Source organism: Hyperoodon ampullatus (genome assembly GCF_949752795.1).
Source record: "Hyperoodon ampullatus genome assembly, chromosome: 11".
NCBI classification, from domain to species: Eukaryota; Metazoa; Chordata; class Mammalia; order Artiodactyla; family Ziphiidae; genus Hyperoodon; species Hyperoodon ampullatus.
This window is the reverse complement of record NC_136924.1, coordinates 30,622,087-30,645,403: the sequence shown is the minus strand read 5'-3', so window position 1 is coordinate 30,645,403 and position 23,317 is coordinate 30,622,087. Positions and strand designations below refer to the sequence as shown.

The following is a 23,317-nucleotide window of genomic DNA, read 5'->3' as shown; positions in this document are numbered from 1 at the left end:
GTTCTTACTACATAGGATTGTTACAAAGGCTATGTGAATTAATATACAGCTGTTAGAATGGCACCTGACTCATGAAAAGTACCCATTAAGAGTAGCTGTCATGGTCCGTCATTACTGTTATTACAATCATCGTTATTATTTATTCACCGGATGAGTCATGTGGTCCCAGCCCCGTGCCCCACCCCAGCCCCCAACCTCTTCTCTCCAGCCAGAGGTGGAGTGGGTGATTCAGGTGGTGGCAGCCCGCCCTGTGAGTCAGCTCTTAGCCTCAGCCATGCCGGGGTCCCTGGCATAGGCTGCCTTGGCCAAAGGGCCCTTGGGTTGAGTCATCAGCTGGGGGACACCTCAGCTGTGGAGTTTGGCTGGCAGAGTTTGTCCTCCCCAGGTCCTTCCAGGAAGAGACTGGGCACCTGCCCCATTGTGCTCTCAGGAACTACCCTTTGCCAGCTCAAGTCCATCTGTCAGTAGAGTTTGCAAAAAGCCAGGCAAGGATACGGGGTGCGGGGGGGAGGAAAAAGATAGGAAGGAGAAGAGTTGCCTCGATCCTTTGCTTTCAAAGCAGGGCAATGTCGTGAACAGATCATGGGGTTCTGAACTCACCAGACCAGACCTGGGTCTCTATCCCGCCACTTACTAGCTGGGAGACCTTGGACATGTCCTTTGCTTCTCTGAGCCTCATCTGTGAAATGGGGAGGATAACATCTCCCTCTCAAGGATGCCAGGAGGATTGACTGAGTGGTCATGTTGTCTTCAAGTCCCAACTCCTTCACGAAGCCTTCTCAGATCTGCCCTATATGGTCTCTGAGTTTCCGTGACTTTTGTAAAAGGGGAGGAGGAATTCCCTGTCTCCCCATTTCCCCCACCTCCCACAGGAAAGGGAGGGACCAATCTATTACATCCTTCCTTTATTCATTCAACAGCTCTTTTTTTCTAATGAATTTATTATTTATTTATTTTTGGCTGTGTTGGGTCTTCGTTGCTGCACGCAGGCTTTCTCTAGTTGCGGTGAGCAGGGGCTACTCTTCGTTGCGGTGCGCGGGCTTCTCATTGCGGTGGCTTCTCTTGTTGTGGAGCACGGGCTGTAGGCGCGCGGGCTTCAGTAGTTGTGGCACGCAGGCTCAGTAGTTGTGGCTCGCGGGCTCTAGAGCGCAGGCTCAGTAGTTGTGGTGCACGGGCTTAGTTGCGCCGCAGCATGTGGGATCTTCCCAGACCAGGGCTCGAACCCGTGTCCGCTGCATTGGCAGGAGGATTCTTAACCACTGCGCCACCAGGGAAGTCCCCATTCAACATCTCTTTATTGAGCACCTACTGCATGCCAGGTGCTGTGCTAGCACTGGAAATCATGGGCTAGTGGGAGAGGCAGATAGGGTATAAATGAGCAAAGAAATACAGTTGTAAACTTTACTCAGTACTAGGCCAGAGAAGAACGGGTTGTTAAAAGAGAAAAACATGGCAGAGCTGTTGGAGGAACTTCTGAGGTGGTGACACATGAGCAAAGCCTTGAGGAATGAGAACGAGTTGGCCATGCAAGGACAAGAGTGAAGAACCTTGCAGAGAGAGAACAGCACATGCATAAGCCCAGAGGCAGGAAAGAGCTGGGGTAGTTGAGGAAGTGCCAGTGTCACGACCACATGCAGAGAGCCTGAGAGGAGGCTGGGAAAGGGGCCGGGCCCACATGGGGCCCACCTCCCGATGTCCTTTGTCTCAGGGATCAGCCTTGCACGGCCTGTTCCCACTGCCTCAAAACAGTTGCCTCGTTAATTTTTTCCAGTTTTATAGTTGTTTGCAGAGACAGGGCTCGGGTGGGTACATCGTGACTGGAAGCACTTAGGGTTGTTTGTGAAGATTAAATGAGATACTATAGGTGAACTGTGTAGTACAGTTCCTGGCACATAGTTAGTGCTCAATAAGAAATAGATATCTTGAAAGAATACATGTGAAAATAATGAGATACATATAAAGCCCCGTGCCAACACCCACTTCAGACTGTTTCTTTGTGATTTAAAAGAGAAGAGAAACTTTGGATTTAAATTCATCCTCTTCTTCATAATCATGACAGAGAAAGTTGGAGTAGAATCCATCACCTCATCTGGGAAACCTTCCCTGGCACCCACCCCAGGGTGCATCAGGGTCCCTGTGCTGCACACCTGGCCTCTGTCACAACATCCATCACCCTCGGTTGAATTGCCTGTCCGTGTGCCTTTCTCTCCCATGGACTGTGAACTCCTCAATGGCAGGGACTGTGCCTTGATTATCTGTTTAATACAGCACTTAGACAACATTTTATTTTATTTCAGATATGTTCAAGGACTCGTCCAAATAGTCTCCTTACGCTCGTTAACTAACCCACATTTGAGCTAAGAGCCTGGTCCTGATGAATCAATCTAGAACAGAATTTACATCATTTTAAAAAGCTCAATATCCTGTAATTTTCCTAAAATAGGGACTGGTTTAAAGCCCAGACGGGTTTATTGGATATCCCGCCCCCATGGGTTTCTCAGACCTACGTTTCACAGGAGGAACAGACAGGCTGTTCGCCAGGGATGTTGCACCAGAGGCTTGTGTTATTCACTGCTGGGGGGAGGGTGCCAAAAGTAGTAACATTAGGCCTACAGTTCCCAAACCCTGCACCCAACGCCCTCGGGCAGCAGAGTATATTTTAATTTTCAAGGGAAACACAGCAGTTCTGGGCAACGGTCAGACACCATGCAAATTACTAGTCGAGGTGGTTCACAGTTTCAACATTAGATCACAGCATGTTCCTTTCGATGACATCACATCTTTGCAAAACTGGGTTTTGGGCGGTAGTTGTGCTAAAAGGCAATGCTCTGTGAAAATGAGTGTGGAACAGGAAATGCGGGTGAAGCACCCTCTCTAATTCTAAGGGCTCGGGAATTTGTGCAGTGCCCAGCAAGCACACACATCTCATTTGTAAGTAATTGTAGTTATTTAAGAATGAAATAAAAATATTATGTGCATTGTTTATTTCAGTTACTAAGTTGTTAGAACATAAATATTTATTAAGCTATTTAGCTCTAACTACTTAACAAATGAAGCTGCTTAGCACTTCTTTTGGCCTTGGAATGCCGTGAAATCATTCCTGAGATGGGCATCGTAAATCCAGAAAGTTTCAGAATTTCTGCATTGGCTTCTTTGAAACTCACATTTACCTCTTTCAAGCTTTTGATGTGAGCTCAGGAAAGATTCTGAGCTAAACTCTGTAAGCATGGCCTGATGTTAATGATGTAAGCACAGAACCTGCACTTAGTCCTGCCTTGAGAGTCTAGGTGGGGCAAGACTGGAAAACATTTACTGGAGGGAAAGCTGAGAGTTAGCTCTTCCCCCTCACTCCATCTAATTAGCTTCTTAACGAGCACAGACCACTTTGTAATGAGCTGGAAGCAGCCTTCCTGTTATAAAAACAGAAAAACAAGCATCCATTTGTGTGCCAGAGTTACGGTTTTATTATCTCGAACTAGGAGTGGCCTGAATATCCAGCTGGCTCAACCGGCTAATTATTGCCAGAAAGAGACCACAGAGCAAGTGTTCTGAAGCTACAGTTATTATTTTTGGTAGATCCCCTTGTAGCTTTTAGCTTATTCGCAAATAACCGGGTTCAGTAAGTTGCCTCAAATAGTTATCTTTGAAAAAAACAAGCTTGTCCCAGCCATCACACCAGATGGAGCATGCTCCAAAGTGGGCCTTCTATGGGAACTTGAGGGAGATGGATGTGGCTGGAGTGAGCTGCCGGTCACACTTGCCCGAAATGTTTTCTAGGCTATTGAAATAGGGCGATGGACTTCAATTGCTCAAGTCTATCAAGTTGAATTCCAAACCTTCTTCTAGGAAGGATCTTGACCCCATTCCCAGTGTTCACCTTTAACAGGAAGTGGGATTGCCCTACCTCAAGCATGAATCCCTATTAGCCCTCAGCTTCCACAAAAAGATGTCAAGGCTCAGTTTTCTGCTAATGCTTGTGAGTGGGTCTCTTCCACCAGGAGCATCAGCCCAAGGGCCACTGCACCTCCTTTTCCCTTTGCCTAGATTCTCTTTACCCAGCTATTCCCATGACTGGCCCCTTCATTTATTCTTTCAGCAAATATTTATTGAGCATCTGCTGTGTGCCAAACACTATGCTGGGTGTCAAGGGTATAAAAAGGAACGATAATAATAGTTAACATTTATTGAATGCCTGTAATGAACAAAGAGTTCTTCTAAACTCTTTACATGTATCTCATTTAATGCTCAACAACAATCCAAGTCATCCACATTTGATCAGGAGTAGTTTCTTTATATTAACAAGTTACCCAGCGGCGAGTGCGCCAGGGAGCGCAGCTGCGGGCGTAGGGGGACAGCAGCCGCGGAGCCGGCCCGAGAGTGGCCGCAGCCTGAGCGAGAGCAGCGGAGACAAAGGCTACTACGATAGGGCCAGTTGTGAGTGTGCAGATTTCTGAGTAAAACCTTGAACCCAAATGAGAAGAAACCTTCAAGGAACAACTTATACTGACAGTGAGTCTACAGTCATCTGTATGCATGTTATGGAATGTTCTCAACCCAGAGATAGCTCTATTGACTAGGAGTGAGTGACTACCTGTTAAGATCCTGAGTCAAGACAGCAATTTTTATACCTTTCCTGGTGGTTCAGAAACGAGTCTCTGTAGAATCAGAAGCAAAGAAAGGAAACAATCTGACCTTTTCTTTGTTAGATTGACTATATAAGATACTTGACTTCCAGGAACAAAAACACAGAGAAGTAATAAAGTTATTATTTTGGCATCTTTGGACATCTATCATATTGAGAAGGCTGCTTTGTGAAGCTTCCTGAGTTGAGATTTGGAAACTTCATTGGTGCTCATTTATAACGGACTGTAAGCATGAGTGAATTCTGGTTGTGTTTCAACTGCTGTATTGCAGAACAGCCTCAACCTAAAAGGTGCCGGCGGATTGACCGAAGTATGATTGGAGATCCCGCAAACTTTGTGCACACGGCTCACCTGGGGTCAGGAGACCTGTTCAGTGGGATGAATTCCGTTAGCTCCATTCAGAACCAGATGCAGTCCAAGGGAGGCTACGGGGGTGGCATGGCTGCCAATGTGCAGATGCAGCTCGTGGACACGAAGGCAGGATAGCTCCGGACCCCTACTCCATGTGATGGCGTCTTGTTCACCCTGTTGTGATTACTCCAGTGACACGTTACTGTTCTGCTCTGAAGAAACTATTGTCAGAAGAATCCTGCATTTCCTTCAGCTGGCATGCATGCCTTTGGACTCATGGACAGAGTTCTTTGGATTGTGGCTTAGTGATTGATTTTTATGAATATGGATCTGATTTTAGCATGATCTTTTTTGTGAATGCTAGCACTGTTTTGCATTTTTTCCTGCATTTTTAACAATTTCTCTTTCCACCTCCAACCCCTCTGCCTTATGATTTTATTGGTAAGCAAAGAACTGCTATTTTAATTTGTCACCATTTATGTATATTTTGGAAGGTATGAGACCCATAAGCACAATGATCATTTCTATTCATTTGAAACTTCAGCAGAGTAGTATCTGCATGCTTTATGAAGTTGCTTGTATGGGAGCCCATGGGATGCCAGAAATGAACATTTTCTTGCTGCCACAGGCTGATGATACTGCTGCTATGAGAGAAAGGTTAGCTGTGGCACCAAGTCACATCAGTTTCACAAAAAAAGGCAATTTGTAGCTTATTTTAGAAGTATGACTTTTATTTAGAGTTATAATAAAAGAAAAGCTTGCATTCAAAAAAAAAAAAGTTACCCACATTTTGCTGATAAGGAAAGTGAGACACAGAGAAGCTAAGTAAATTCCCCAAGGTCATGCAGCTAATAAGTGATGGAGCTGGGATTTGAGCTTGCCTTCTTCAACGCTCTGTTATATTGTCTCCTAGCAAGACACAGGAGGCTCTGGTTTTATTTGGCTTACATTTTAATGGAGGAGAGAGACAATAGCACATTAGCAAATAAGTAATTTCAGATAGTCAAAGATGGTAAGAAAAAATAGTGATAATTCAGTAGAGACTTCCCAGGAAGGAGTAGCTACTTGATATCAGGTAGTTGGAAAAGCCTCTGAGGGGTCATCTGGGCTGAGACCTGAAGAAACCAGCCATGGGAAGGTATTCAGGAAAATGATTCCACCAGTGGGAATAGCAAGTACAAAAGCAGTAGTAGGTCAGGGACAAGTTTGGCTGAGTGCAAAAGAGAGATGACCAGGAACCAGATCATAGAAGCTTTTCAACCTGGGCTGCACGCATTTGCCTGGGAAGCTTCCAAAAATACTGATGACTTGGCCCACACCCAGAGAGTCTGAGGAAATCAGTCTGAGGTTTGGCTTAGGCAAGAGGAATTTTAAAAGAGATGATTGCAGCAGTCCAAAGAGGGATGCTATGGCCTGCACCAGGGTGGTGGCAGTGGAGATGCCGCTCTCCTTCAGCCGCTGCTCTCTCCACACAACCCACCTGTGGCCACAGGAAGCACGTACATCCTTAGCCTGGATAAACCAAAGGCAGGATGCTTACCTGCAGATTGGCCTGGGAAGGATTCAGCCCCCGACACATATCAGTCTTGCTGGGTGTCCCACTGAAGCTCCTGCCAGACGTAGCACAAGGGAGGAGTGGTAGGCTGGCATAAACTTTTCCTAAGAAATCACCGTCTCAGAATCTCTAATCTCCAGGACCCCAACCTTGTAATATCAACGTGGGTGAATCTACCAGTTCTTGGCCATAGTGGTCTCTGTCACAGATCACTTTGGGAGGTGGCATCTTTGTCTTCTTGCTGCAGCTCTAGTTGAGACAATGCATTCATCAGGGTTGTCCAAAGAAACAGAAGCAATAAGAAGTATATACATAGATAGATAGATTTATTTTAAGGAATTGGCTCACGTGACTAATTTGTCTTCTAAAGTACAATTCAGTGGCTTCCTCAAGGAGGAACCATCACCACTGTATCATTCCAAGGCATTTTCCTCACCCCATATCCTTTAGCAGTCACTCCCCATTCCCCTTTTACCTCAGCTCCTGGCAACTACGCATCTACTTTCTGTCTCTGTGGATCACCAGCTTATATTAAAGCAAATCCCAGATATCACATCATTTCCTCTGTAAATATTTCAGTATGGGGACATCCCTGGTGGTCCAGTGGTTAAGAATCCCCCTTCCAATGCAGGGGACGCGGGTTCTATCCCTGATCAGGGAACTAAGATCCCACATACTGTGGGGCAACGAAGCCCATGCGCCACAAATACTGAGCCCACGCACTCTACAGCCTGTGCACCACAACTAGAGAGAGGCCCACACACCACGAGGAGCCCACATGCCGCAACTAAGACCCAATGCAGCCAAGTAAATAAATAAATAAACAAATATTTTTTTAAAAATATTTCAGTTTGAATTTCTAATACATAAGGACTTCTTTTTTAACATAGCCAAATAGTATTATTACACCTAAAAGTTTGGTAATAATTCTTTAATATCTAGTAAATAGTCAGTATTCAATAGTCCTATGTTAATTGATTTTCTTTCATTGTATCCAAATAAAGCCTTCATAGTTCACACGGTTGGTATGATGGAAGTCTCTTTTGATCTGTAACAGTTCCCTTCCTTCTGTTTTGTTTTTCTTGTTGTTTAGTGGTTGGAAGGGGAAAAAAAGGTCATTTTCCTGCAGAATTTCCTACCTTCTGAATTCAGCTGATTACAGCTCTGTGGTGTTCTTCCAATGTCTGCATTTCTTATGACCTGGTGGATGAATATAGAGACTTGGTCTGATTCAAGTTCTAGGTTTTGGCAAGAATATTTCATAGGTGGTAGTGAGTGTTTCTCTTGCATATCTGTAGATGTAATCATGTCTGACTATCTCTCTTTTAGGATTTAAGACTGATCTGTGAGTTCAGGTGTTGTCTGCCTGATATACGCATTAGGGAGTTCTCCATCAGTCTTTCCCAGTGGTCTTCGGCATTGAGCATTGTTGCCTAGATCTGTTGTTGCAGTAACATAATTGTTGCAGAAGGCTGACATTCTCATTCTCTTACTTATTCTGCATTTATTAGCTGGCACTCATCTAAAAAGAAGAACTTTTCCTCATCAATTTGGATGACTATACAGGAGATAGCTTTGGCACTGGATGAATAATTGCATAAATAACTGTAAAAAAAAAGCATTGATTGATGGTTCAAGGTCAGCAAAGAATCTCAACAACTATCTAATTAAAGATAAACAACTTTGGTTGAGCACCTACTAGGTGCCAGGCGCTATGCTAGGTAGGTCCTTTGACATTCATTATAATTCCATTTAAAAATCATAATAATCCTGCAAGGTAATTGTTATAATCACCTTTAATAGGTAAGGAAACTAAAGCTCAGAGAAGTAACTTAGGTAAAATCAAAGAGCTGGATTACATGTATAGGAAGAGTGCACCAAAATCTTGAATGACATAGAGCTGAGAGGGAGAGTTAACAGGTCAGACGACAGAATCAATATTGGATTCCAACCAAGACTGGAAAAGGTAGACATAAAATCCTACTCGGGGATTAAAACCACTCAAGTCCAAGCTTGGAGAGATGTGGATTCTTAGGATCTTGTGTTTAAAAATGATCTAGAGGGGCTTCCCTGGTGGCGCAGTGGTTGAGAGTCCGCCTGCCGATGCAGGGAACACGGGTTCGTGCCCCGGTCCGGGAAGATCCCACATGCCGCGGAGTGGCTGGGCCCGTGAGCCATGGCCGCTGAGCCTGCACGTCCGGAGCCTGTGCTCCGCAACGGGAGAGGCCACAACAGTGAGAGGCCCGCGTATCGCAAAAAAAATAAAAATGAAAATAATAAATAATAAAATAAAAATGATCTAGAGACATTAGCTTAGAACAAGCTCCACATGGATCTTAGAAATGCTAATATTTTATTTAGCTACGTTAATAGGAGCAAGATAATTAATAGGCACAAAGCTCCATTTGGATAAGAATCATAAATCTTGTTCTCTATTGCATCCCCAGCCCCCAGCATAGTATCTGGAAAAATGATCAGTTAGTCTCTGAATATATAATGGGCACTCAATACATATTTGTAAATACTTACATATATTTATTCTATCATAAAACAAATTTACCGAGCGCCTATTTTTCCCTGCTGTTATAGGTGCTTGAAATATAACAGTGGTCTTGCAGAGCTTATATCTCAGCGGAATGGTAGGGAAGAAAGACAACAAACAAATAAATAGATAAGGAAGTGGTGGTGGAAATGCTATGGAGAAAAATTAAGCAGGGTAATGTGAATGAGGAGTGCTGGGTGGGAGGAGTAACCTCACACATGGTGGTCAGAAAAGGCATCTCTGAGAAGGTGAGGCTGGAGGAGAGACCTGAATGAAGTGAGGCTGTGAGCCATGCAAGCAAGGAACAGCAAGTGCAAAGGCCCTGAGGCAGGATTAGGCCAGATGTGTTCCAGGTAGAGTGAGGTGACGGTCTTATCCAATCTCAACTGGTAGGACCACATCTGGAGTATGTGTGTAATTTTGGACACCACATAGTTTAAGAGAGTATCAAAGGGGAGCATTTTAAGGTAGTAAAGGGTCTGGAACCAGCTCACATTGGGATGGGTTAAAGAAGAGTGACTTAGGCACAGCTGGGTGGCTCTCATCCAGTGGATGAAAAGCAGACACAAGGCAGAGGGCCGAGATGTACCCTGCATGATCAACCACTGGAACCATTCGTTCACTCTTGGTCTAATATACAGTAGAACAAGTTCCCTAAGATGGTATGAGCCGCCTTGCCCAGTAGTGAGCTCCCTGTTATTAGAAGTGTTCAAGCAAATAGTGCACAGTCTTCCGAGCCGTAGAAGATGACTTGCCCGTCCCAGCTGGGATTTGGAGTAGGAGACCTCTGAGATGAATCCCACTGAGGAGATTCGGAATTGTCCCCTGACTCCTCTCTCCAGTTCCTCTCCCTCTGTTTTCACTCTCCCTCCTCGCTCACCCTGCTGATGGAGCACAGGTGTGCACGCACACACTCTCACACACACACTCACCCACTCACTCACACCGGGGAGGTAAAGCAGTTCAAAAAGCTGGAGAGGTGGAAAGTGTGAGCAACTGAACAGGGAAACAGTGAGGGAAAGGAGGTAGGAGAGATGGGGGCAGGGTGAGGACGGCATGGAAGGGAGGCAGGAAGAAGGAGACAGGCACTGAGAAGGGGGCAGGGAAAGCAGAGGGACGTAGAGAAGTAGGGGGAAAGGAGAGATGGAGAAAGACTGGAGAAGTAAGAGGGGACAAAGGAAAACACAGAGGGAACGGGACAAAGAGGAGGAAGATGATACTAAAAGTAAGAGGAAAGGGATGGGAGAAGGCAGTGGATGTGGGAGAGACGAAGGATGGGGCCCAGGAGGAGGAGAGGGAGGGAAGGCGAGGAAGGAGGAGAGAAGAGACAGGGCGCGTAGAGGGGACAGGGAGGTAGCGTGAGGGTGTGCGACTTCAGAGTCAAGGAGCTTGTGTGGCACCCCGGCACGGGTCCCCAGAGCAGGAAATGGGTAATCTTGAATCACAGCTCATTTCAGGCTTCCTGTTTTCAGCTTGTCTCTGTGAACAGTTGGAGGGGTTTCCAGCTAGTAACTCCCTCCCCGGGCCAGCAGCCGTTCCACCCTCCCCATGGCTAGCCGTCCTCAATAGCTTCTCACCCCACCTCCCTTTATGGCCTGAGCACCCACCCAGAGTCCCCTCCAGCACCACCCACCAGGCCACCTGCTCCATTCTCCAGGGTCCCTGACTTCACCAGATTCTCAGGGCTCACAATGGAAGCTGTAAACCTCTTACAAGTACTGGGCTGACGCTAACCGATTGCACCACCGGCGCTACACTAGGAAGCGGTAAACCTCTGAGTGTGGAATCCAGCCTGAGCATTTACAGAAAAATTCACCTCGTAAAACATGTTTCCCTGAAACACATTTTCTTTGCCTTTTTCCAAGCACCCTTATTTTTCCTTCCATCCGCTTGCCTCCTCCCAAGTTACAAGCAGATCTTTATCCAGGCTTCTTAAAATCAATCCAGCAAACACGTCTGGAGGATCTGCAACATGCCAGGCACTAGTGTTACAACTGGGACCGAGACATGTTGTCTGTCCTTAGGAAGCTCACAGTCTAATGGGGAGACAGACATGTGTGGAGCCAGTGGGAGAGCCAGGTTTTATGGGGCTCAGACATCACACAATTTGAGAACAAAATTACTAGCCCATGTATGAGATACCTGCTCAGTCCTGAAGAGGGCAGGATGAGTTCCCCACCCCAAACAACCTGACTACTCTAGGAGAGAAGGGCTCACAGAGGGAGGTTGGGATGACCACTAATTAATTAATAATTAAACCTCTACATCTATACTTTCTCTCTTTGCTCTCTTTTGTCTATCCTGTAAATAAATGAATGCATGCATGATGCATTCAACAAATATTTACTTAAGGATGAAGTTCGGCTGCTGTAACAAAGACCTAAGGTGGCTTAAACAAGCTAGGACCTTCTCTCTCGCCTCACAGGCTCCTTCCATCCTGTTGATCATTCCTTCCTGGGGTGTTGCCCTTCAGACACAAGGTCTTCAATTTAGCCCACTGCAGCTAGCAGGATGAGGAAAGGAGGAAGTGAAAAGCATCCCCCCACACAAACTTCCCTTATAAGGCAGACCTGGAAGTTCAGGCCGCACTTCTGCTCACATCTCATTGACCAAAATTTGATCGCACAACCATGATCACATGACTACACACAGGTGCCAGGGAGATGGGGAAGTGTAATATTTATTCTGGATGGTCATGCACCCCCAGACCAAGGTGCTTCACTGCTATAGAAGAAGAGAATGGATGTTGTGGACAACCAGAAATCTCTGAAACAGCCTGCGGCGTTTGCTGTTCTGACTAGGAAACCAGAAGTAGCTCTGGTCCTTTCCAAATCCACCCAGTGACAAAAGTGAATTAGATGAGCTGTCCCTGCAAGCTCTCACCCCCATTCTTTCATTTTGTTAACTCTCTCTTTACCGGATCCCAAATGTTGGCTGAGAATGAAACATTATGACCACCCAAGGGGCAGTTGAAGGAAGAGGAAGCAATATAGACTTTGAAGAAGTTGCCAGGAAAAAAAGGGAAGAAAATAGTGGCATGAAAACCAAATTTCGAAAAGTTCAGTGGCTTCAGATACCATAGAGTGCCAAAGCAGGATAGGGAGCAAAGGGAGCTCTACTGTATTTGCCAATGAGGAGGTCGAAGGTGACCTTTGCCAAATCAGTTTCGGTGGAGTGGTGGGGAATAACATCCAGAGAGCGCTGGTTTAGGAGTGAGTGGGAAATGAGGATGTAGTGACAGAGAGAGCAGTGGTAACTGAGGTACTGAAAAGCAGGAACAGTTTGAGATTAGTGGATCCATGATCATGTTAATCCAAAGGATAAAGAATCAATAAAGGGCAAGAGATGAAAAATACAGGGCAGAAATATAGTTTGGCTGCTTTAACAAAGACCAAAATAACCATAGCTTAAACGAGATTAAGGTTTACTTTGCTCTCATGTAGGAGTCTGAGCATACACAATCAAGGGCTGACTGGGGACTCCATGGTGTTGGAAATCCACGTTCCTTCCACCTTATTAGTCAGCCATCTTCAACATGCAGCTTCCATCTTGTGGTCCAGATGGCTGCTCCAGCTCCCACCATCATGTAAACATCCCAGTCAGGTAGAAGAAGGGAGAAGGAAAGGGTTAGGGTTCCCTTCATCTTAAAGGCACCACCCAGAGGCTGCTCGCATCACATCTACTCACAGTTTCACTGGCCAGACTTAGAGACTTGACCACATCTACCTGTAAGGAGACTGGAACAAAATAATCTTTAGCTGAGAGACCAGATGCCCAGGTAAAACTTAAGGGTCCTATTACTGAGGGAGGAGGGAACAGCAGGCAGTCAGAGCCTTAGAGGACCTAGAACAAAGGGTAGTTTCGGCCTCCGGTGGGAGGAGGCACCCTGCCACTGAGGCTGGGTTGCTCAAAGAGCCAAGAAGAGAGAAGGTTTGCCAAGCCTCCCTCCCCATCGCTGTGTATGATCTGTTGGGTGGGACTGCAGGCATGCACTTGTAGACACCCTGAGATTGTTCAAAGAACAGCTGTGCTTTTGGAGTCCTGAGTTTCATTCCCAACTCTGTGCTTAACTGCTATATGGCCTTGGACAAGGAGTAAAATCTCCGTTTCCACATGTTAAGTGGCCATAATAATGGCCACCCTGCCTGCCTCACAATCCTGTTTTGGGTCCCAAAGGAGAGCTGTGAAGATGCCATGCAAGTTGTGAAGTTGGGGCAGATGAGAGTGGGCATCATCATGGAGGGAGGGAGTGGTCAGGGCACTGCTGAGCCTGAAGGGTGGGCAGGAAAGGACTAGAAGAGGCTGTAAGGACAGGACCACCTCCCACACAGGCTGCTCAGCACCCACCCAGCCCCTCAGTGGATCTGGCCTCTGCCCACTGCTGGCCCAGCTTCAGAACCCCTCTGCTGCTGTCCGAGTGAGGATGACAGGGGAGGGAGCACCCACCCAGCTGTCCACAGGTGCTGGGAGTCAGCCTCTGTTATGTCTTGAGATCGCTGTCACAAAGCCTTGGCCTCATCCCCCGCACTTGGCCTTGGAAGCTCTCCTAAGACCTCTCCTTGACCCCAGGACACCACCGCATGTTCCTGGCCTCAGCCCAGTAAACAGTGTGAGCAAGTTTCTCCCCCAGGCCTTTGGACTAGCAGAGTTAGCCATGTCCAGTGCGTGCACACTCCCACACACACACATTCACACATGGACTGCACACACAAAAGCACTGCACACCCCACACAACACACATGCAAACACCACACATAGACATCACAAAATATACATTCCACCCACATACCCCACACACCCCACACACACATCCTCCACACACTTCACACACACAACCCACATGCACACACCCTGCCCATGCACACCACATGCACATACACACATACATACTCTCTTCTTTCTAACTGGTCTCTCTCTATCCCACATCACACCCCTCCATCCAACCCTCTACACAGCTGCTTGAGTGATTTTTCTAAAACACAAATTAGGCTACTTTCTTGTTTAAACTCTTCTCCGTCAAGTGGCTTTGCAGAGTCTTCAGGCTAGCATCCTATCCCCTACGAAAGCTGTTGAGGCCCTCCATGGTCTATTCCCTGAAGACCCTCTTCAGGCATCCCCCCACCTTCCTGTCCCCTTGGCCAGTCCAAACTACTGGCCCATCCCCCCTCCCTACGGGCTCCTCCTGCCTCTGCCTTGTCCATCCCCCATCCTCTCCAGAGAACGCACCTGCTCCATAGTCCATGTGAGAATTGCGTTCATTCTTCCAAACCCTGTTCAGAGCCCACCCCTTCTATAAAGATTCCCTTGACTCCCCAAGTGGAATGCTGCCTTTCTCTTCCACAGGAAGTGGTGGGGTGACTTGTTTTCTAGGTCTGCCTCCCCTGCCAGGCAGGCGACCTTCTCAAGGTTACTATATACGGCGCAGCCCTGGGTCCCAGCACTGGGTAGGTGCCCAGTGAATGCTGGGTGGGTGGTACTCAACCCCTCATCCTCCCACACAGATCAAAGTAGAAAACCAGCATGACTACCAGGACATCACCAGCATGGTGGCTATGGCCAAAACCTATGCCACCACCGAGGCCTTCATCGACTCCAAGTACGACATCCGCATCCAGAAAATTGGATCCAACTACAAAGCTTACATGTGAGTCCCTGGGCAGGGGCTGGGGAGCTGGGAGGAAGGGTAGGAGCAGAGTGTGAGAAGAACGGAGATTAAAAATACATGTCATGCCCTGTCTTCTCTGCCCCAGAGCAGAGACCCCATAGGGACATCATTATTCTCCCTTTCTGTCTCCTTTACCACCCTTCTTCTCTGGTTAGTACAGCGGAAGGCTGATGTTCCATTATGGCTTATCCCAGGGTGGAAATCTGTCTGCCCAAATGAAGCCTGTTTCCCCCAGAGAAAGAAAGACTGTTGGCATGTTTCCAAGTATATACCTGATGTATGTCATAGGAGACATACATGGAAGAGAGACTTAGGGACAAATCAAGGAAGGCCCTGAATGCCTTGCTGAGGGTTGTGAATTTTATTCTCTTCCCTTCTGAGCAGTGAAGTGTCATGATCTGACCTGTATTTGTAAAAAGATGGCTCTGGGGCTATGGGCTGCAAAAAAGTTTCTCTGGGACAAATAAGATCAGGAAGGAGATTACATCAGATTTCTTCAGCTGCAATTAGTAAAAAACATACCTGACTAATTTGGTGAAGTTTTTTTTAAGGGAATTTATTAGATGGATGATCAGAACTAACAAAACCCCAAATTATCAATTTCAGAAATATTAGGGTCCAGGGCAGCCCCAAGAATCTGGGTAGCCAGAAGTAATATACAGTCTTCATGGTACCCCATTAGGAAATGAATCTGCCCTAATCATTTTCAGGGCTTAACTCAAGATCGTGATTCCGTGGAAACAGTGCTGATTAATCCAACTGTGGTCACATGCTTATTAGTTAGAGGAATGTAGATGAGCAGTATGAAGAGTCCCACCAAGATAGCATGCAATATGGGCAGGGTCATTATCCAGTGGAAATAGAGGTTGTGTGACTAAAAGAAAAGGGATGAATGCCAGAAAATCCAACACACATTCATCCCAGGGGTGGTTCAGGCAAAGGATGACTCACGCTGGAGCTGCAGTTACAAGGATGAGTGGGAGTTCTTGACCAGGTGGAGGGCTTGGTGTTTAGAGAGGTCTTATCTGCCCCAAGTCCTCTCTGTCTCACTTTGGAATATTGTTGTCTCCACTTGGAATGATGAGACCCCAGAGAGGCAACAGGTGCCTGCTTTCCAAGCATGTATGGCACACTGATTGCCTGGTTCCATCTTTGAGGACTACAACAGCTGACTCTGGACAGTTAGAAAGTCCTTTGCTTCTGTGTGGTGGAGCTGTGCTCCAGATCAGGGTTAGCAAGCCACAGCCCACAGGCCAAATCCAGCTTCCACCTGTCTCAGTAAATAAGGTGTTATTGATCACAGCCATACATATCCACTTCTGTATTATCTAGGGTTGCTTTTGCACTACCTGGATTGCCTAGACCGGGGGTCTACAAACTTTTTCTGTAAATGATCAGATGGTAATTTTAGGCTTTGCAAGTCACACAGTCTCTGTTGCAACCACTCCACTCTGCCATTGCCTGGGAAACTGGAGAAGATGCAGTCAGTTGACCTATAAGGAAATATGCCCAGGAAAGGGATGGAGCCAAGAACTACTTCTGGCCAGTCTTGCCAATCGCTCTCTTCCACCCATGAGCCAGGCCAGACCTGTCACTGCTCTCAGATGCCCTCAGGGTGATAAGATCACCTCCCCCTGCCACCCCCAACCTCTCTGAGTTGGAGAATATTCCAGTACCTGGTCCAGTGCATTCCTGAGGCCTCCACCATCCCTCATGATAATCATTTCCCTCCTCTCCTCATTGTTAGCGTTTCCACTTGACATTGACAACACCTTGTCCCAGTTTCCCTTCTTGAGGATTACCTCATTGCTGCATTCTTTATGCTGAGCCTTTCTGCCCTGACAGCTCCAATTTGTCATTAGTTATGGTGCTTCCTGGACCCTGGGTTGGCCCACATCCGAGGGAGAGTGTTCATGTCACACCTCAGTGTAGAACGCCCTCTCTGCCCATGACCATTCAGTGTCCTTTCTGGCCCACTTCCTGCCCAGCACTTGGGCCTTTGTGCTTGTTGCCACTGGGTGTCATTGTTTCTAAGTCCTCTCAGCAGACAGAGCTGGGACATAAATATGTGTATCTCAACCTGTGTATACACACGTCTGTAATTATACACACACACACACACACACACACACACACACACACACACATACATACATACATATCCATCTATAGCTAAAGCTAAACAGAGTTCATACTGATGTGTCAGACTTTCATCCAGTACCACATGATTCATTTTAGCCTTCCCAGGTTGCTTATCTGTAACTTCCCACTCCAACAGGGAAAAAACCTGGCTCCCACCATCCCCCATCCATGTACTTCTTTGTTCATCCACAGTATATGTGTACAGTTGCAGAGCTGTCAAGCCATAGTCCCATGAGAAACAACTTCACCAACTATGGTACAGGACTTACATACAGTTTCTTTTGTACTTAGTCATACAGTCTCCACTAATTTCCAAAGTTACTTAGGCAGCACCTTTCCACTCACCCCTGCCCCTTCCTCAAGGGGGTCAGCTTCATACATGTGTCATAAACATAGATTCTGTTGTCACAGTCTACATCCCATCCTACATTCTAGCAGCTGCATCACATTTGGGCCAATCAGCTCTTTTCCCCAAACCTGTGATGGGCTCTGCCATGAAGAGTCATGGTTAAGAGCACAGAGTTTCTCAGATATGGTTTAGTGGCTTCTGCCACTCAGTGGGAATGATAATAATAATAATATCCATCTCATTAGGTTTGTGAGACTGAAATAAGCCAGTGCTTATAAAGCTTTTAGACCCATGTCTCAGACATAGAAAGCACTCACTAAATATCAGCTCTCACTATCGTTATCTGCTTGGAAGGAGACCAGTCTGGCTTGTGTTCCTGCTGCTTCTGGCATTAGAATGCTTTTTTCTTCTTGTCTACGCTTACTGAAAAGTAATAGTAGCACTCATTGTACTAAGAGATTTATGGGAATCTTTCCTTTAATCCACACAATGCCCTATAAGCATGGTACTAAAATTATTCCCATTTACCAATGAGAAAATAGACTCAGAGATGTTGTCCATGGTTATACAGCTAGAAAATGCTAGAACTGAGATTCAAACTCACATCCATCTGACTCAAGTCAGTTCTTACCTTCCCTTGTTACCGTGCAGATCCCACTCTATTGAATCCTACTCATCCTCCCAGGCACCTCTCAATCGCTACCTTCTGGGGTTCATGTTAAGTGACTGGTTTCTCCTTTGCTTCCCCGGAGTGCTTCATGCCTCATGTACTGCTAACCCTACCATGCCTATGTTCTGGTTTTAGGCTGGTCTACCCTTTAAGGTAGTGAGCAGCTCGAGGAAGGGGTCATCTCTGCACACTCAGATTAGTCCTGTACCCAGAACGTAGGGAGGCCTGGTGATTGTTTGCCAAATTGAATTGAATTGCATTGAGCTGAACTAAACTTAATTGACATGAAGCTTATCAATGTCACTGCTACCCTTAGTCATTATGTCTCCTATTGGCCACCATCTATTCTCAGCATCTGCTGTGCTCAGATACATTTTATTTTCTCTTTTAGAAAGACATTTTATAGCAATTCCTCTCCTGGTTCACCCTTAAACCTCAATCACATGCCTTCCCTTGGTCATGAAACAAATTGCTTTACCTCTGCCACTTTGCTTAAAGCCATTCAGTCTTTGCTGAATCCAGATATGCCATTAGAGATAGTTTGTCTGGATTGCTCTTCAACATACACAGTCCCTTACCTAGTAGGTAGTTGCTGGGCACCTACTCCATGCCAGGGACCACTGGACACTAGAGGTACAGAGGGATGAGTCAAACATGTTCCCTGCCCTCAGGAAAGACAGCACACTAAAGTAGTCATTGCAAGTGAGGTGAGCATTACTAAACATTGGTATAGGGTGTAGTATAGGGGGTTCTTCTTGGGGAACATGTACTCTCAGGAAGTCACATTTTCAGATGAAACTTGAAGGATGAGTAGGACTTAGGGAGGCAAAGATGGCGACGAAGACTGGATCAGGCAAAGGGAAAAAGGTGTGTGGAGGCCTACACACAGGAAATATCCATGGGCTTTGGAGAAAGGGCAAGGGAACTAAGAGGGTGAGGCAGGCAGAGCCAGAAGGCCTTCCTCCTCGTCACCATGGAAGAGTGATCACTTCTCTCCATGGCTCTCAAGAAAGATTCCAGAGTCACCGGGGGCTATACTGCCTTAGTTCTTGTGAAAACAGGAGGCCAAAGTGTGCAGGATTTAATCTGATAGTGTAGGCATTTGTTAAATTTAACTTTTATATTTCAGAGGTGGCTTGGGGAAAGACACACAAGACCCAACAAATAAGACAGTCAACACAGAGGGAAATAAAAACAGAAAAATAATTCTGAAGACTGGATGCGTTACCTAAGAATACATGTCAGAATGTAAGCCAGATATTTGAATCAGAGCCGCCAAACAGCCAAAGCAAAAAAGGAAAGCAGATCAATGACCAGCATCCTTAATGCCCTCACGGTGTTATTTGTTCTGATACAGGAGGACCTCCATCTCTGGAAACTGGAAGGCCAACACAGGCTCTGCTATGCTGGAGCAGGTGGCCATGACAGAGAGGTAAGAGGCAAAGGAGGTGTTTAGGGAGAGGCACCAGCCATAGCGGGAGATAGATAGGGATACAGTAAGGATCCTGTAATGAATGCCATCTCACACTTTGGCCAGTGTCTCTCCACCCACAGAGTACTTTCCTAGGCATGATTCCCGTTACTGCCCATAATGGCCTGCAGGGAAGGTTTTATAAATAACCCCATTTTACAGATAGGGCAGAAAGTTTAGAGGGGGAAAGTGACTTGTCCAGGGTCACAGAGCTAATCAGTGACAGAGCTGAAAGTAGAACCCTAATATCTTGACTCCAAGTCCAGGGGTCTTTCCCGCCCTACCCAGCTGCTGTAGGAAGAGAGCAAGAAGTCCTCATCAGTCTTTTCCTGCTCTGACAGCTGCATGGAAGCATCCCTATTAGGGCAACAGGGCTACTGGACTGTCCACTCCTCTCTCAGACTTATTCCTATCTCAGTATGAGAGGGAGAGGTTGACTTCCTATGAATCATGAATGTGGCAGGGATGCACTCTGGCTGAAAGTCGCTCAGGTCTTTCTCCCTTATTTAAACAACACCTGTAAGCCATCCTCACCTGAAGAAGGACCTGTCGCCTGCTCTTGGGGCCAGCAGCACACATACATCCTTTTTTGATTGCCCAGTGACTTCTGCTTGCAAGCATTCAATGACAGTGGACAAAGCATGGGCTTTGGGGTCAGAAAGGTCTGTTCAGTGAACATGTGTTGAGTGCCTACTGCATGCCATGTATGTTGAGCACTAAAGAGGCCAAGATGAAAAGACCCAATCCTTCCCTTTAAGAACTCTGTATCAGTTGCAAGTGTCAGAACACAAATTAGATGAGTTTGAACCAAAGGGGGATTTATTGGCTTGTGGCAATGAAAACTCCAGAGGTACAGCTCCAGGTAGGACTTTAGAACTTATTCTACCCCCTTAAGTTGGATAGAATATGTTGGCTTCTATGTTGATTTCATTCTGGTCATTCATATGGTGGCCCATAATGACTCCAAGCTTATATCTTGACAGTGTCAAGTCCAGCAGAAAGAAGGTGTCTTTCCCAACCATTGCAGTCAAAGCCTGGAATAGAGCCTTATTCACAGATTGGCCTGACTTAGATCATATGACCATCCCTGAACCAATCACTATGGTCCAGAAAGCAGCAATGCTGTAATTATATAGGCCTATGTCACATCTCTGCCCCTAGAGATTGGAGTGGGACCACCCTGCTACAGCAACGATGACTGAGTGAGACTTAGGGGAGGGATATAACACAGTCACTGTCCTCATGGAACTGCTGGTTCAGGGCTCTAAGCTGAGGAAGTAGCATGAACGAAAGTGAGTGGTCCTGCCCCTTCCAAGCTGTATTACGTAGGGTAAGTTTACCCTTTCTGAATTTCTTCAGTTGTAAATTGGAGTTAACATACCCAAGCCAGAGGGCTGAATGAGAGAGGGGTGTTCAGTACCTAACCCAGTGCTGGCCTATGGCAGGGAGGGGCACTGTAAATGTTGGCTTCCTTCCCTTCCACTCAATCCCAGGTGGCAGCTACTACCTTCCAGGTGGGTACCCACCTATGCTAACTAGTCTCAGGGGAGTTGTGCTCATTACCTGGCACAACTGAATCACCTGGTTTGGGGGAGTCACATCCTTCCCCCAGTGGGCATTCATAGGACAGCCTTGGCCCTTTTCTTCATGGCCTTTCCAGAATGTGAGCCCAGCCTTCCCCAATGCCTCACAAGCTACTCACAGATGTCTCCATCAGGGCACTATCTCCCTGGCTCTGCTCAGTCCCAGGCCACATGGGCCATCTCTGCAGGAGCCTACCATGGGAGTGGGTCTGCTGAGGCCTGGAATTCACTTTCCATTCTGCAAATTCATGGACAGAACCCTCAGTGCCTCAAGGGGCATTAGCGGATGAGATGAAAGATCTGGTTCTGAGAGCACTTCAGCTCATTCCAGGCCTTATGGCTCAGAGACACAAGTAGATCTCAGAGCAGGCGTGCCCCCATGTGACCCTGGAGGGTGGAGAGAGAAGCAAGAACGTTTGACACAAAGTCCCCTGTGACTCCAAATCCAGCCACCATGAGGGAAGCCAAGTGCAAGGCCAGGAAGACTTCTCCAGATACAACCATCCTCTTGTTGCAGGGTCAAAGTCCAGCACTGAAATCTTCCCTTGCAAAGCAAACAGGCCTTGCAGCCATCAAGTGGCTGGAAAGGGAAAAAAAGCAGCGGGTCCAGAGGACCAGGCCCCCAGGCCAGACAAGAGCAGCCTGCCAGACTCCTCTGCCCACATTCCCCAGGCAGGAGGAGAATATGCCCTTTGTCCCCACAGGCTGGGCCTGGGAGAGCGGCCTGGGAGGGATTTCTGGGGACCTTCGAGCAGCTTTCCCAAGGGAAAAGGACTTCAGGGGAAGCTGGGTGTCCAGGATGGCTCCAGATGGGGGCAAGGCAAGCTTCCCACTACTAGGGAGCCAGTCAGGTTCTAGGCGGGGTGGGGTCAGGTCTCTGAGATCTCTCCCGGCTCCCATTCCTTCTCCCCCAGTCCTGCTTTTCTCCTGCCTTCCTGGCTCCCTTTTAGCTGCCCTCCTGCTGTCTCTCTCTCACGGTGCATCTAGGTCTCTGCCTCCCTTTTTACCCATTCTGTCTCTCCCACTGCCTCTGTCTCTCCCACTGCCTCTGTGTCTCTCACTGCCTCTGTCTCTCTCAGGTCTCTGTCTCTCTCTGGTCTCTGTCTCTCTGCCTTTCTGTCTCTCTTGCTGCATCTCCTGTCTCTCTCCATCTCTGAATGGTTGCCTGTGTGTCACTGTCTGTCCCATAGCCTGTTTTTCTGTATGTGTCCTTCTGTGTCTCTCCCTCCCTCTGTCTCTGCCTCTCTCTCCCTCTGCTTCCCGTCCCTGCTCCCTGCCCCTCATGCCCACTGCCTGTCTCTCCATCCCTGCAGGTACAGGCTGTGGGTGGACAGCTGCTCAGAGATGTTTGGTGGCCTGGACATCTGCGCCGTCAAGGCTGTCCACAGCAAGGATGGCAGAGATTACATCATTGAGGTGAGAGGTGGACCAGGAGGCCCTCCTGGCCTGTCCAGGCCCCTGAGCAGGCATGCCAGAGGGAAGGAGTCCAAGCGTGGCCTCCAGCGTGGTCAGCTGTGTCTTAGCCCATGGCTGGGGCACATGCAGCCCAAGCCACAGCAAGCAGCTCCCACAGGCTTCTCACCTACCACCCTCACATACCCCATCCCCACCCTTGGCTGCCTCTAAAGCCTTTGTGCCCAGGGGCTCTGAGCTGGCCCTCAAGAGTTCTGGGCATGAGGTTAAACAAATATCCCCAACCCATGGCCCTAACAGTAGGGGAAAAGCATCGGGCCAAGAGTTGGCAAGATTCCGTCCCCTCAGGCCTCTTCAATGTTCTCAATGTCCCAGTGTGTAAAGAGGACACACTTCCCTGGTCACTAGGCAGAGATTCCATTGTCTGTTCAATCAGCAGACAGGTACCCAGTGGCTCCCATGGGCTTGGCGTGGGGGTAGCTCTGGGGACAGAGCTCTGAGCAAGACGGACGTGGGGTGTGCAGGCTGGCAGGGAAGGGTGGTACACTAACTTCAGGGCACCAAAGGTTAGGAAAGGGGTGTGAATGGAGGGGAATGTAATTGTAAGAGAGGTCAGAGGGGCTCTGAGTCCCAGAATCTCTCCCTCAACCTTCCTGCAGCCCATGCCTCTCAGAGGCCAACCACCCCTGCTGCCCTCCAGAGCTGTCGCCTACAGGTCGCCGTGGTCCTTCCATCACCCTCCTCCTCTACCCCCACGACTTCCTCTCCATGCTTCTCCCAGCCCCACAGTCCCCCTCCCACCTTCAAGGCTCCCTGTGTCCACCCCAATCCACGGTCCCCCTTCCCCCTCCGTGGCTCCCCCACCCCGTCTCCCCCAATCCCACAGTCCCCCTCCCCCCTCCGTGGCTCCCCAAGTCTCTTGGCCTCACAGCC

At 47.6% G+C, this 23,317-nt stretch overlaps 2 protein-coding genes across 2 annotated transcripts in view; both read left to right on the top strand.

Annotated features, from left to right (window-relative positions):
• SYN3 (synapsin III) overlaps window positions 1–23,317 on the top strand; it is a gene marked incomplete at both ends in the record, with an annotated part of 425,000 nt that overhangs the window by 388,538 nt on the left and 13,145 nt on the right. Inside the window, 3 exons of the mRNA XM_079715155.1 lie at window positions 14,593–14,735; window positions 19,275–19,349; window positions 22,285–22,387. Of these exons, the coding sequence (XP_079571281.1) occupies window positions 14,593–14,735; window positions 19,275–19,349; window positions 22,285–22,387 (321 nt within the window). The remainder of the gene's footprint in view (window positions 1–14,592; window positions 14,736–19,274; window positions 19,350–22,284; window positions 22,388–23,317) is intronic.
• On the top strand, window positions 4,875–5,129 carry LOC307060754 (CDC42 small effector protein 2-like; the record flags this gene model as incomplete). Its single annotated transcript, XM_079715464.1, has 1 exon — window positions 4,875–5,129. The coding sequence occupies one exon, from the start codon at window positions 4,875–4,877 to the stop codon at window positions 5,127–5,129; it is 255 nt and encodes an 84-aa protein (XP_079571590.1).